This window comes from Benincasa hispida, chromosome 10 (genome assembly GCF_009727055.1).
Source record: "Benincasa hispida cultivar B227 chromosome 10, ASM972705v1, whole genome shotgun sequence".
Classification (NCBI taxonomy): Eukaryota; Viridiplantae; Streptophyta; class Magnoliopsida; order Cucurbitales; family Cucurbitaceae; genus Benincasa; species Benincasa hispida.
In genome coordinates, this window is record NC_052358.1 from 12,609,521 (window position 1) to 12,625,101 (window position 15,581).

The 15,581-nt window shown below is 37.5% G+C and overlaps 2 protein-coding genes across 2 annotated transcripts; both read left to right on the top strand.

Moving 5' to 3' along the window:
- The first annotated feature begins 1,298 nt into the window (after positions 1 to 1,298).
- On the top strand, positions 1,299 to 1,778 carry LOC120088927. The gene has a single exon (XM_039046366.1). The coding sequence runs from the start codon at positions 1,299 to 1,301 to the stop codon at positions 1,776 to 1,778; it is 480 nt and encodes a 159-aa protein (XP_038902294.1).
- A 7,921-nt stretch (positions 1,779 to 9,699) lies between these two features.
- On the top strand, positions 9,700 to 11,900 carry LOC120087828 (proteasome subunit beta type-4). The gene is made up of 7 exons (XM_039044759.1): positions 9,700 to 9,874; positions 9,959 to 10,023; positions 10,207 to 10,283; positions 10,501 to 10,630; positions 10,792 to 10,951; positions 11,034 to 11,219; positions 11,555 to 11,900. The coding sequence occupies exons 1-7, from the start codon at positions 9,869 to 9,871 to the stop codon at positions 11,666 to 11,668; spliced, it is 738 nt and encodes a 245-aa protein (XP_038900687.1). The 5' UTR covers positions 9,700 to 9,868; the 3' UTR covers positions 11,669 to 11,900.
- Positions 11,901 to 15,581: the final 3,681 nt, after the last annotated feature.

A 15,581-nucleotide genomic window follows, 5' to 3' on the forward strand; every position in this document is an offset into this window, starting at 1 on the left:
GATTTTGATTCACACTGCCCCACTGCATTCAAAACACTAAAAGACGCTTTGACACAACACCAATTTTGATCGTACTTGATTGGGTGAGGCCATTCGATCTGATGTGTGACACCAGTGGGTATGTGATGGGGGCAGTCTTGGCACAAAAAGTAAAGACAATTTTACACCCCATCGCATATGCTATCAGGACACTAAACTCCACGCAAGAAAATTACACCACTACCAAGAAGGAACTTTTAGCAGTGATTTTTGCTATTGAAAATTTTAGACCCTATTTGTTGGGGTCAAAAGTGATAGTCCACACAGACCACTCCGTGATAAAATATTTGATGACAAAAAAAATGCGAAGCCTAAACTAATCCAATGGGTTTTCTTACTCCAAGAATTTGATATGGAAATAATCGACCGAAAGGGAATAGAAAACAAGGTCATTGACCATCTATCACGATTAGAAAATTCAAAAGTGGATCGCATCCAATCAGTGGTGAATGCCACATTTCCTGATGAGCAGCTGCTCAAGATTGAAGAACTTCTACCCTGGTATGCGGATATTGTCAACTTCTTGGTCTGCAAACAATTTCCTAAAAACTATACACCCCATCCAAACAAAAAACTCATACATGAATGAAAAATTGACTACTGGGACGATCCAAATCTCTACAAAAGGGGACTAGACCAAATATTGAGACTTTGTGTTCCAGAAACTACATTCCATCGCATATTGTTTCAATGTCATGAATCACCTTATGGAGGGCATTTTGGCAGACAGCGCCCGACAGCAAAAGTTTTGCAATGTGGGTATTACTGGCCCACTCTGTTTAAAGACGCATGAGAATACTCCATGAAATGCAACAAGTGTCAACACAATGGAAGCATTTTAGAAAAAAAATGTGATGCCAATGAACATCATTCTGGAGGTGGAGCTATTCGACGTTTGGGGAATAGATTTCATGGGACCATTTCCATCATCAAATGGTCATAAATACATTTTATTGGCTGTCGGCTATGTATCCAAATGGATTAAAGCTGTTTCATGCATTGAAAACGATGCGGCAATAGTTTCTAAGTTCTTACAGAAAAACATTTTTACTCGTTTTGGCACTTTACGTGCCATAATAAGTGATGAAGGGACCCACTGTGTGAATCACATTGTTAGTAAACTGTTGATCAAATATAGTGTCCACCATAAGATCGCCACCACGTATCACCCTCAAACAAATGGGCAAGCAGAGGTTTCTAACAGAGAAATCAAGTCAATCTTAGAGAAGATGGTGAACCCATCGAGGAAGGATTAGGCCATGAAACTAGATGATGCCCTATGGGCATATCGGGCTGCTTATAAGACACCCATAGGCATGTCACAATATGCATTGATGTTTGGAAAGGCTTGTTATCTACCGTTGGAACTGGAATATAAGGCGATGTGGGCAGTTAAGAAACTCAACTTTGATCTTAAGGCTGCAGGAGAAGAGAGAAAACTTCAACTACTAGAGCTGGACGAGTGGAGATTACAAGCGTATGAGAATTCCAAAATTTATAAAGAACGCACCAAGCGATGGCATGATAAGCATATTTGTGAGAAAAACCTCAAGGTAGGTCAAAGGGTATTGTTGTTCAACTCCAGGGTGCGTCTCTTTTCTGGAAAACTAAAGTTGCGTTGGTCCAGGCCTTTCATAATCAAGGAAGTATTCCCGCATGGAATGGTGAACGAAGATGGAACCAACGCATTTAAAGTGAATGGACAGAGAGTGAAGCTATATCATGGAGGGGATATCTAGCGTGAGAAAACCTCCATTGACTTAGGTAAGCTAGAATAGAGAAGAAACACTCAGTCCCTGTGATGTTAAGCGGTATACATTCATCAGGGACGAAGTATATCCTTTTGTGTATCCTTTTGTTTTCTTTCAGAATCTATTTTACTTTCTGCATATTTACTACTTTATATGACTATCAACTCTTTTTCAACTTCGTACTTCATTCTATCCTTTTGATTGTGTCATTTTGATCGCAATGGATTAGTGCGATGGGCTTAAAAGAAAAAAACACGCGATCAGTTGAGCATTTGAAGAAGCCCAATTCTTCGCGATTACAATATTAGCCTATCGTAGGTAAGGAAATCGTACGTCTCCTTTGAAAACTGAAAAGACGTAAAAAATTGTCACCTTATTTAATGTGGCGTCAGGTAATAATTAGGTTTGCACAAAACCCCATCCCTTTTCCTTCTTCGTCTATTTAAACTCCCCTCTCCTATTATTCAAACGTTTTACTTTCACTGTTCTCAAAACTTTCGAGCCCTCTAACCTCCGATGAATTAGCATATCCCTTTTCGACCATCATTCCCTTTAGATTCCGGAAACCTCCTTTCCAAATGGCAAGTAGCAAGGGTACCCCTACCTCAACCCATTCATCCAACCCAGGTTCCACATTCGAAGTTGTCTCACCGACGACTTCGTTGCAGCCCATTGCCTTCCCAACCGCCCCACCACCCACATACGCGCCACCAGCTATGGTGGCTTCCGCCCATCCATTCGCTCCTACCTTAATCTCTCAGCCACTACCCTTTCGCAATCATCCTCATCACACGGCCAAAACCCTCAAGACCTCTCCATTGCAAGCAAGGTCAGGCGAAGAGATGAACGCGAGGTTTATGGCGATATCCTTTAAACCCTCAAACCACTCGAGCAACTTGATGAGGAATTCGTCAACCAACCACACTCAAGCGATCGCAAACCTAAGAAAAGCAGTCGTTCTGGTGCTGCAGCCTCATCTGCTGAGGCATTGGCCAAGGAGTTTCAGAAAAAAGCAAAGAAAGTATGTGAGGGTCTGGGAAGCCTTCGAAAGGATGCGTCAGCACTCATCACCGCAACTAAATTTCATCATGAACTATGCGATGAGGAGTTAGAATGTCCGCCACCCCAACCTGAAAAATCCTTGGACAATATAGAGCGGACCGCGATAGAATTTGAGCGAGAAATGCAGGAAAAAAGTGACAGGGAAAGGAAACTGGCCAAAAGAAAGGAAAGTACACTAAGCGTCAGCCTCAAAGAACGCAAGCAAAAGAGGCTAAGGAAAAAGGCACTGGAAATAGCGCAGCAGGAAAAGAGAAGGCACCAAAGAAACAAACGGTGCGAAGAGAGAACAAGGGTAAGGCACCCCTGGTGGAGGAAAAGGTGCTAAAGAAGAGACCTTCGATCTTGATGGAGATGGCTTTTCTGCCATCTGCATTGCCTCTCCCTAACTTCATCGCGCAAACGATCGAGGCGTTAGGATGGCACGATTTTTGCACGGGAGTGAAGACGGTTAAGCCGACCACAGTTGCTACATTTTATGAAAGGAAACCCCACTCGGGGCGCTATAAGGTTGACATTGGGGATGGCTCAATCGGGTTTGGCGTCTCAAAGATCAATAGAATTTTCAACTTAAAAGACACTGGTGACGCTGAAGGAAACCAAATCATTGGAAACCCCACCACTGAGGAGTAGAAAAAGGATTTGAAGGCGGTAGCATTGCCCTGAAAGCAATGGAACATTTCTGTCAAAGGAGTTAAGACGCTATCGCCTCACGACTTGACCTTGAAGCCAACGTGTGGCTTTACTTCATCAAGTGAAAATTGATGCCAACAACTCACGACCACACCATTTCACGGGAAAGAGTCATGACGATCTATTGCATTATGCGTCGCATCCTAATTAACGTTGGAAAGATGATCGTCGACCAAATTTGGACACTGTTATCCAAACCAAAAGGGTAGCTGTTCTTCCCGTCGCTCATTACAGAGCTATGTGTGCAAGAATGGTTTGAAGAAGAAAATGACGTGGCATTCAAGGCCATGCTCACAGACAAGTCTCTACATAGACTGATGAGATTGCCACCATAAGGAGAAGGCCCATCCATGACTCCTCAAAAGCAGCAACCTCCCAAATCCGCAGCTACTAAAAGCCCCTAGCAAAAGAAGCAAATGGTTGATAAAAACCTGGTCCTCTCCCCTAAAGTTCAAAAATCCACTCCTCTACCCATCATTGCAGAAACGCGAGTTGGCATCGATCTCAACACTCCACCCTCTCCAGAAAATACGCCATCTATCAAGTCTCGATCCCCTAGCTCCACTGACGATTCTCTCGCCGTCCTTCCTTTGGCCGCTCAACACCCAACTCCCCAACCATCGCTTAAGCACCAAAAGAGCCCGCCATGTTCTATTGATGACCCAAGTCAACTATCACCTCATATTGAAAAAGGCAATAGCTCAGGCATTGGTGAGACTGGTATGTGGCAGCCTGATGGCGAACAGCCACAAGCTCACCCCAATGTGACCGCAGACGTCAACTTTGAAGATGAATGGTATAAGTTTCTTCACAATGACCTTTGTGAACCAATCTCAAGTAACTAAGTTACAAAAAGAAAATAAGGAGCTCAAGAAAATTATACGCGATCAGTAGAGGCAAACATGTGAATTCATCAGGAAGATGGCTCAGAGACAGCACGGCTAGTTTCGTTACATGGTAAATTACTTTGAAAGTGTCGTGTCACGTCTCATGGTGGTACCACCACTTCCCCCCCCCATCTGGACACGGCCTTAGACCTATCTGAAGCTTCTCACGAAGGATGCGATCAGAATGATACGGGCGAAAACTAAATTTGGGGGTTCCTTGCCTTAATGTTTTATCTCAATTCTTGTACTTCAGTTTCAATTTAATATTACCGAATTCTATTATCGCATTCTCTCTCGATTGACTCAATTCTAAATTTTTTATTACTTTAACATTTGGTCCCTGCATTTATCCTTTGCCCATTACGACTTCAATGATGAAATATATGCCTCTTATCTTCTCGCATGAACTAGCACCAGATTAATTTCAGGACATTCAATTCACAAAACATTTCTAAAATTGGTATACTAGCTTTACTTCAAAACTATTTTTACAAATTTTTCTGAGTCCATCGCATGAATTATTTCGTTTTCAGCAATGAGGGATTCGTTTTAAATTTAGGGGGTGATATTTTCTGCCTTGATAGAGTTTCAATCTCTCTCTCTCTCTCTCTCTCTATATATATATATATGACATTGAGCTCAGATCTTGCTCGTAATTGGATGTCTGCATGACACCCATGGGGGCAAGCCAAAACGAAGGCGGTAATCGTGATCAACGCAGAAACTAAGTGATCGCAACTCCTCTGCCAAACAAAAAGATAAGCATGAGTTTTGACTGAAAAGAGCGCCTCGCTCGTAGTTAGATGTCCGCATGACACCCATGAGGGCAAGCCAAAACGAAGGCTGGGCACTCGGATCAGTGCAAGATCACAAAACTAAGATTTAAATCATGTGAAGACCAAAACCACTTGAATACCCCGGTTTGATAAGATTTTAAATAAATCATGCGATGTCCTAGGAAATGAGTAAAGTTTTTTTTTTTTAATATTAAGCTCGTTGTCCCCAAAGGTTATATTTTAGGAAGAGATTAGGATAAAAATTAATAATGGCAATGGTTCAGAGGTTTGAATGAGGCATGATGAGAAGTCTAGGCAGGATAAAGGCAATTGAAATTTTGAGAAATCTTTAGTTTATGCTTGAGAACAAACATTGTTTTAAATTTGGGGGTGTGATAGCTTGTAGAAATACAAGTTATTAAAGCTCAAATTATTAAAACAATGAGAGAAGGCGATAGTAAATAGGAAATATTACGATCGAACACATCAAACTAAAAGCAAAATTGTGATCGCTAACTCTCATCGCATAAAAGCAATTAAACTGAGTTAATCTTATATTTTTGTGCAGAAACAAGGCGATAGCGCGATCTCCTGAGTTGGGGATCCAATGGTACTTCAAAGACGAACTCGTGATGACCTTACACAAAGGCAGTGACCTAATGTGATAAAACGTGATGGGACGTGAAGCCGATAACGGTCAAATCAGAAATTCAATTGGCTGCCATTGAAGACCATATCATTGAAAATCCATTGAACCTCCGGTGACCATCAAACGGCACGACAGGATATGAAAATTAATGTTGCCCACCCACGTAATCATTAGTGAAATGAAAAACTGTTTTTTTCTGAAAGTTTATAAATACCATTCAATGCTACCAAACCGCGGGTGAATTAATTTCAGGAGGTCGAGAGACTGCTGGAACAACATGGAAGAGAAACACCAACCCACACCAAACCATTGTGAGAGCAAGAGTTTACAAATTAGAAAATATTTGGAGTGCTAAAAGTCATGTAAACGCTAGAGGAAGCAAGACACTACTTACCTGGCTTAACACTTACATCGTCTATTGTTTTGTACTTGAGCATTTTATTTACAAGAATGGAAATTACATTTCAATCTATGTTCATTCTTTTCACGCCATACATGAGTAGCTAAATTTGTGAATGGGTTGAGAAGTACTTAGCTAGCATGACTTAAGTTATACACTTCATGCGATCATCTTGTCTTATGTATGCTTCATTCATCACTTTGAGTACTTGAAAGAATAGTCTAAAGACATAGAATCCAGGCTTGAAAGAGTCAGATTAGATCTCCTAAGCAAGAGTAGAGACTTAGAAATAAGTTCTATCTGTTGCATTCCCTACACATCGCATGCATCTTAGACATAGGAAATGTGCCTATATGCATTGAGAAATGTAGTGCTTAATATTTGTGTATAGCATGATCGCATGACTTGTAGAATATCTTAAGAAATGTTAGCAAAACCTCTTCTCAACCCTTTATCGCATATTTGTTACAACACCATTCTTCTATCGCTTTGTATTTAATTCCTTCGCCTTAAGAAATCAAAGTCAATCACCATCCAACTTCTTAAACTTAAAATAGTGATAAGATCAAAGATAGAGTCTGTCGCATATCTGTCTGAGTAATCCTTGCGTTCGACCCTGGACTTACCAGCACCTTAAGAAGGCTTATACTTGGGCTTTGTTAGGAAAACTTGCATAATCATCGCATCCACACACCCTTTCATCGCATGATAAATCACCGCATCATGTACCCACAGCTAATGAATATTGATTAACTTGGCTAATAAGTTTAACCAATTAATCTCATATTGTTGGAACTTCTGATCTACAGGTTCACTAAGTCCCTTCGTTAACTCACTAGAGGATACTTAAGAGGAATAATTTGAATTGCTCAAATTAATTTGAGGAGACTACATATTAATGTGATTACTATATAATTAATTATGTATATAATCTATAAAAAAAAAATTAGAAAGTAATATTTGAATAAGATTCAAATTAATTAATTCAAGTGAATTAGATTCACAAAGAACTAATTAATAGAGAGGTTTGCACAAATGCATGGGATGTATATGATAATTAATTATATATTATATACATTAAATTGGGTTTAATGTATAAATAGGTATTTAATTTTTGTGCAAATTAAAATTAGATAATTGTTATTTAATTAGGCTAATTAATTAAATAAGTATTTTTTAATTAAATGGACTAATTAATTAAATAAATGTTATTTAATTAATTATAGAAAAGAAAAATATATATTGGGCAAGGGGCTTGACCCTTTTTTATATAAAGTCATCCCCATGGCCCTTTGGGAATGCACTGAATACACAATTCTCATTATAGAAAAACTCTGACAATACACAACTACCTAGTGTTATCATGCAGAATTTTCTCTGAACCTCTATACTATCAAAAACCTTATTCTCATTTCCTTCTCCCAATAGTTGGATACCACCTATCCCTCTATTGGAATCCAAGAGATTAACGAGGTAAGTCTCGTGGTAGTATTCGAGATCGCTCAAAGAATTGTTCGTGATTAAGACCATTTAGAGATCCTTTTCGTTGGAACCTTAGAGAGCATTGTTCGTGGCACTTGGGAAATCTACAAAGGTAAGAACCGTTCTAATCCTTTCTCCAATAACATGCTAATTTACATGTTTATTCATTCAGTTTATTATGACGCTTTTGTTTATTGTAAAAATCGAGTTGCAGGATGCAAGGTGTTCTCACACAAGACGCTTCTGCTACGAAATTCGATCCCTTCATCTATAGATCATGAGCTCCAACGATCCGAGATTAATTGATTAAACTCCTTAAATCGAATTAATCAACATTCGTTAACTACCGGGTCACTTCACTAAAGCCTAGTAGCTGCACTCTCCTCACTGTAGATATATTTCTGTCAACTTGATTTAATCATGATCAGTAAGTCATTCCTTTACAGATTGTTCATATTAACAGTTGGGTCAAAATTACCGTTTTACCCCTATAATACATCTTGCTCCTTAATTCTCCATTGATCCACTAATAAACAATTGGTTTATGGTCCTACCAATAAACCGAATCTCCCTCAATCATAAAGAGGGTGGGGCCTCTTTGTTCAAGACCAGGATAATCTCGAATAACTATGTCCCCAACTATCTACCTAGTCTTACCCCTAAAATGGGAGGCTTATTGAGTCACTCTCATCTATGCAGATTAAAGAATAATCTCGAATAAACATGAGTTCATAATTAGCTTAGGATTGAGATCAGTTACCTTAGCTCATCAGATTGAAATAATAATTGTTAACAGTGAATGGTAGTAATAAAGAAAAAGTGACTATTTTGTGGTCCTATCTTATACAAACATCTTTTGCATAGGATGTCTTCACTCGCATGTCTACACATGAACGATTTCCTGATCATATTGTTTGTATTAAATACAAAGCGGGCTGCATCCATAGTGTCCTCAGGATAAGTTACCCAACCCTATCCTTATATTTATAGACCGTTTTGACTATATATCCAAACCTGATCCTCTATTACGTCTTTACATAAAGTTTAAGTATTCATACTATAGCCAGAAGTTCGTTAGTTTATTGGATTTTAGGCTTTACAAGTGCAATTTACATATTCAATAACATCTTTATTGAATAAACCTCAATAACATTTTTATTGTAAATAGAATATGTTTAATTTTACAAACGGTGAGTTTTAGGACATACAACCCAACAGAACAAAGCCCCTCAAGAAAAGAAGGAGAAAAAGGAAATGGGGAAGTCTCAGCTGTTGGGGTTGATGTCCTAAATCTCATGGATCCTGTAGTTTGTAATTGTAATGTACAAACATTTTATTTATTTAATAAAATATGAGATATTTTATTTGACATTTAGTAGCATTAACCCACAAAAACAATAAACTAACATCCAAGGTTATCATATGTTGTTTAAACATGTATGTAGAGACATACAAGTGGATCATGGTTTGGAGTAAATGGATAAAACTGAATATCTTATCTAGGTGACACTACGAATACGATCCGCTTTGTATAAGAAATTAATAGTGAAAATATGCATATAGCTTTATCTGATCTATCAGTGATAGACAGTGATAGATTGTATAAGAAACTAATGGTAAAAATATGTATATAGCTTTATCTGATCTATCGGAGGAGGAAGAGCAGGCCCGCGCACGGAGTTCAAATCTAAAAAGGTATTTTAGGAAATTTTTAAAAAGAAAAGTCGATTACCGTGTGATTTTTTTTTTTTTTTTTTTTTGATATAGATTGTAAATAGTTTGGGTACTTTTCAATTTATAAGAATTGCCTAATATTTAAAATTACAAGAATTAAATTAATAACTAATTAAGGATTTAATAGACAAAAATCTAACCTTTATTTCAACCCAAGTTAAAATTAGATACTCTGAAAAGTAATCAGAAGTGTGTGTATATATAAAGCAATAATAAAAGGCCCAAAGCGACGGCGTTTAGGGTCACAGCTGGGGAAAAGAGGACGACCTGCAAAATCATTTCTTGAGCGAAGGGAAAAGAAGAGCTCTACTAAAGCGGTCGAAAAACTCAAATCTCGCTGCGACGCTCGACATTGATTCTGTTCCCAATCCATTTGGCCGAAGTTAATCGATCCGAATATGAGTGTAAGTTCATCAGCTGAATCCCATCCCCTTTCCTTATTACATTCCAATTCTAACATTTATCGATCTTCCGATTTTTCAATGCAGCCCGCTGATTCCAACCAGGCGAACCACAATATTCTCTTCCCGGAAGCTCCAATTCAAAGAACCCAGTACGTTATCTATCTCTTTCCGTTTGATTTTGTAGGTACTTTTTGGTCTTAGACTATACGTTTCGTATTTTGGAGCTGGGAGTTTTGGGGTTTTGAAGACCTAAGATTTTCGGATATAGAGTTAAGCGGTGAATGAATGGCAAAATCGAGGTTTTTGAATCGGATACTTCTGCTGTTGAATAGGTATCCTTATGTGACTGGTACATCCGTGGTTGCCATCAAATACAAAGATGGGATTTTAATGGTTGCTGATTTGGGAGGTCAGTGGAAAATCCCCTCCATTTTATTATGTCTTCGTAAGAAAATTGATGATAACTGTCAGCATGTTTATCACTTTTTATTAGTTGATAGCAAAATACTTCTGGAAGTGATGTTTATTTCGTTATATGATTTTGAATCTCAGTTGTAAGTATTGCCAAATTATAAGGCAATCCTGTCTGTATTTACTTATTTATATGGCGTTTTAACTAACTACAGGCTCCTATGGTTCTACACTGCGGTATAAGAGTGTGGAGAGAATCAAAGCTATTGGAAAACATTCTCTACTTGGTGCTAGTGGTGAAATTAGTGACTTTCAGGAGTTATTGCGAAATCTTGATGAGCTCATGTAAGCCTAAGATGATTTGCTTTATTGTCATGCTTCTTTATATATATTCATATTGGGAATGGATGGTGTTCTGCATTGGAATTCAGTTGCTTGTAGTTGTACTGTGCATCTATTTTGGTTCAGAAGTTGAATGAAATCTGTTATTGTATTGAATGGTGCAGGTTGTATGATAACATGTGGGATGATGGTAATGCTTTGGGGCCAAAGGAGATCCATAGCTACTTAACTCGAGTGATGTATAACAGGCGGAACAAGTTCAACCCACTTTGGAACTCACTTGTTCTAGGTGGGGTGAAGAATGGGCAAAAGTATCTTGGCACGGTAGATCTCTGGTTCTCATCGATTCATTCAAATAAGTTTATGTTTTTTTTTTTTATTATTATTAATTTGGACTTTGCTCCAGGTTAATATGATTGGTGTAACTTTTGAAGATGACCATGTTACTACTGGTTTTGGCAATCACCTTGCACGGCCAATTCTTCGCGATGAGTGGCACGAGAACCTGACTTTTGAAGAAGGTGTGAAATTGCTGGAGAAATGCATGAGGGTACTCTTGTACCGTGATAGGTCTGCTGTCAACAAGCTCCAGGTTTGGATTTTTCTATGAGCTACAGTCATTACTTTGTTTGCTTTACATATTTGTGAGTACAAATCTCACAGAATCATCTAACACTATAACATTTGGTTTTCATGGAAACTGTCAAGCTTTTAATATCAGAAAGAGTTGGATCTCTATGGTTTTCAGCATATTCTACTAGAGTCCCTTTATTTTTTATTTATATTGTCCCTAACAAAATCACTCAACCAACCCAACCCAATTCTGATCATAGCTACCTTCTAGTTCTGAAACATGTGTTTTGTTCACTGATTATAGACTTGAATGGCTGGAAGGTATTCTCATGCATTTGAATCTGGAATTTTCAGATTGCAAAAATAACTGAGGAAGGTGTGACAATCTCCCAACCCTACTCTTTGAAAACATTCTGGAACTACTCTGCTTTCGAGAATCCAACTTCTGGTGCTGAGGGGTCATGGTAGATTGGAGCTGCCTCGTTTATCTCAGATTCCATTTCTGTGAATCGTTCTTCAGATCAACAGATGTGAAACAATTGACAGATCAAAGTTAGATTCGTCTTAGATACTCGTTCCTATCTTGGATTTGTATGGAATCTCTACTTAAAACTATCAGTTATATCCAACTCAGTGAATGCTTGATTTGATTGTCTTGACTTCTTTTTTTAATCACAATCGGTTGCTTTTTCATTGTTAATCTGCCGACTCAATTGCCTGAACCTCTTTGATTCACATAAAGTAAAGTTAAATCTGGCTTGTTCTAGGAAGCTGGTTGAAAGTTGAAACTAAATATATGTTTGGTTTTAGAAACAAAAAATTCTTGATGATGGCTTGTTCTGGATTTTAGTTGCAAGATTTATATTCTGCATGAAAACGGTTCATCTCAACTTTATTTCTCAACTCTTTACAAATGTGTACTTAGAATCCTTCATCCTTCACAATCTAAAGTGCAGAATGATTTCGATTACTTTTGCACAGGTTTCCAATTATCTACATAATGGGCGAGATACGATTAGCCAGGCCATGTTTGAAAAATTGAAGTTCTCTCTTGGAAAAAAAGGTCTTCTTAATTCAACGTTTTTCCCCTTAATTAATTTATTTAAATACTATTTTGGTCCCTTGTCTTTTGGCTTTGGTTCAATTTGATCTTTTATAACGTGCATTTTGGTCTCTATGCTTTCAACTTTGGTTCATTTTAGTCTTTATACTTTCAAAATGTTCGTTGTATTTCTGATTTGGGTTCATTTTGGTCTTTAAACTTTAAAATCATTCTGATCCCTTAAAAATAAAGTAAAAATGAGAATGATGGGACGAAAATGAACATTTTGAAAGTATGGGGACCAAAATGAAACAAAACCAAAAGTACAATAATCAAAGTAGTATTTAAAATTATTATTATTATTTTGACAATAGGTAAGGCAAGGAGGTGAAACTTCAATTTCAAAGTCAATAATACAAGTTTATATTAGTTGAGTTATACTCGTAGTGACAAATAATATGAATTATTATATCGTTGTTTATATTAATAACTTTATACGTGCCAAAAACTTGATATGTGTAAGTGCACGCATCGACGACTTTTCCATTTTCTCGGCCATCTCTCCTCTTGCTTCTTGCTTATTCCTAAGTTTTCTCTTTAAAGTACGTTCAATTTTAGAATCAAAAGGAAAAAGAGTAATGTTCTTAATGCGAGACATGCACAAAAGAAAACACCAAGTTTAGAACACAAATAACCTTTAGTCTATAATATCTCCTATTCTTAAAATATTAAATAAAAACAGTTATTTTTATCTCTACAACAGTGCCAAAAACTTGATGTGAATACGCAAGCGTATATGGTCAAGTTAAATTAATTAAAATGACGAAGCTGAGTATCGTCCTCAAGGATCAAACAAACAGTTATTATTTATCTACCTCAGAATTATTTCAATTTTAGCTAAGAAATCGAAATCGAGTTGAGTCTAAAACAATAAAGAAAAGCAATAAAAGAGTTTTGAAAATTCAAGAATTAAGTGTCCTAGGGTGTTGAATCCATTAATTACTTCATTAGGTCTACTTTAGTCTATTCATGGAATATGTATAACAATATGCTTAAGTCTAGAAACTTAAGATTACTTTCTTCCAAAAATAACCTATTCTCATGTAACTTTAATTATAACTAATTTCTTGATATCAAATTAAGAAACAAGACATTAAAAATTGCTATAAACAATCTTCACTATTAACCTAACTATTTTCATGAGAGATTAATAATGATTCAATAATATAATTCCGTTAAACATTAAATCCATCAATTAAAATATTTAATCTAACATTCATTGAAGGCCAATCAATAAGAACTAAGTATAATATCATCGAAAAACATAAGATTCAACAAACATCCATGAAAGTACTAAAACATAATCTTATTGTTAACTATCAACACTCTAAAACTAATGAATGTAGCCACTCATAACTTGCAACAACATACTCTCATACATAATTTCAAACATAGATAGTAAAGAAAGAAAGGGAACCAAAAGAGAGACTACTATCGAAGCCTCCATCATCTTTTGAATCCATCAAGAACATCTCGGTCTTCACATTGGAAACTCGAACGGCCTCCAAAATAATCCCTCAAACTCTCTCATTTTGTAGCTTCCTTAGGTTCTAATTTCGTCCATAATTCCATGCCTTGAACAATTGAGAGACTTCCAATTTATAGAGGTTTCAGACTTGGAGTCCAAGAACTTGCCAAAATGATCAAATTTTCAAATATGGAATAGTAGCACCACGGTGCTATGCAATGTGCCTGAAAACTCTCCTCTCGAGAAAAAAGTGCCAAGCGCAGCACCAGCCTAGTGCCCGATTCTGCCTTGTTTTAAGGTTTTTGGGCTTTTTCTTCTCTTTTCTTCGCTTTCTTTGATCCATTGCTCGGTTTTGACCTCCCTGATCGTATTTAGGTCTTTTTTGGCTCATTTGACTATAAATTCAAATCTCGAACATAAACCCTAGAAATCACTATCAAACACATCAAATCTTATAAAATCACGTTAAAAACCATTCTAAATCTAAGACAAATAATGCACATTTAGATTGTATTTCAATTTATATTAATAATCATAAAATATGATGTTATGAACAACTAGGGTTGGCAACGGGGCGGGAGAGGGTCCCCCGTCCCAGCCCCGTGGGGGAAATTCCCCCCATCCCCACCCCTGTCCCCGCCATTATGAAGGTGGGGACGGGGGCGGGGATTCCCCCGTCGGGACCCCATTTCCCGTTCCTCACGAGGAATCCCTTATTAGATCCCCATAGGGAAAATAACTTCTGGGTTTTTTCAGCTGTGGTGAGCATCTGGAATAACTAGTGAATTCAACTCTATTATACCGCAATTGGTGCATTAGTCTTTGCAGCCTTAATGCTTTTTGCCGGTTGGTTTCATTATCACAAGGCTGCTCCAAAATTAGCTTGGTTCTATTTAAAATAATCCTTAGGAAAAGTATTTTGTTTCCGCGAGCTAAAAAACGATGTCAACGTCTCTAGTAAACCAAAGACATTGTTTAATAGCTATTTTGTTTTTTTTTTTATCTCTTTTGTGCGATTCGGGAATAGTAACCAATTCCCTAAATCTATGGAGTTCCCCCAAAAACCCAAAAATTGATTTATCTTATTATTAATTAAGAATTCCCCTTCAAGTTTACCTGCTACGGTACCGGCGTGAATATGGTCTCCACCAGACATACGTAACGCTTTAGCTAGTACACGGAAGTGCATACCATGATTCTTCTGTCTATCGATAACGGCATGCATTGCACGGTGAATGAAATTTTAATGAATTTGAAAGAAGTTGTATTGAGAAGTAATCTGTATGGAACTCGTGATGCGTCTATTGGTTTCAATTTCAACCAATCTGTAGTTGATAGTCAAGGTCGTGTAATTAATACCTGGGCTGATATTATTAACCGTGCTAATCTTGGTATGCCAAATGATATTAACTCCTATTTATTTATTATCTATGTTACGCCAGATGTTTTATGGATACAAGCTTTTTAATGCTCAAAATTCTTATTTTTTTTATTCGGGCCCACGAGAGTTGTTTGTTGCGATCTCTATCCTTATACCTGTCATAGGTATTGGTATACTTCGAACTTGGAACGAGCATGAAGAAATTAACGATACTTCTTTATCTTTTGAGTTGTTCTGCCGGATCGGTCGTTCAAGACCTTTGGTCTCTACCCGGACCCGATGAAAAAAATGGGATCACTTCTTATGGACTCGTTGAGGGTGGCTGATTCTAGGCAAACCTCCTGGCTGTCTCTGCACCCCTACCTCCTTTATCACTGAGCGGTCATTTAGGGGCCTTAGCTGGTGATCCTCCATTTTTTCTTTCTTTTAA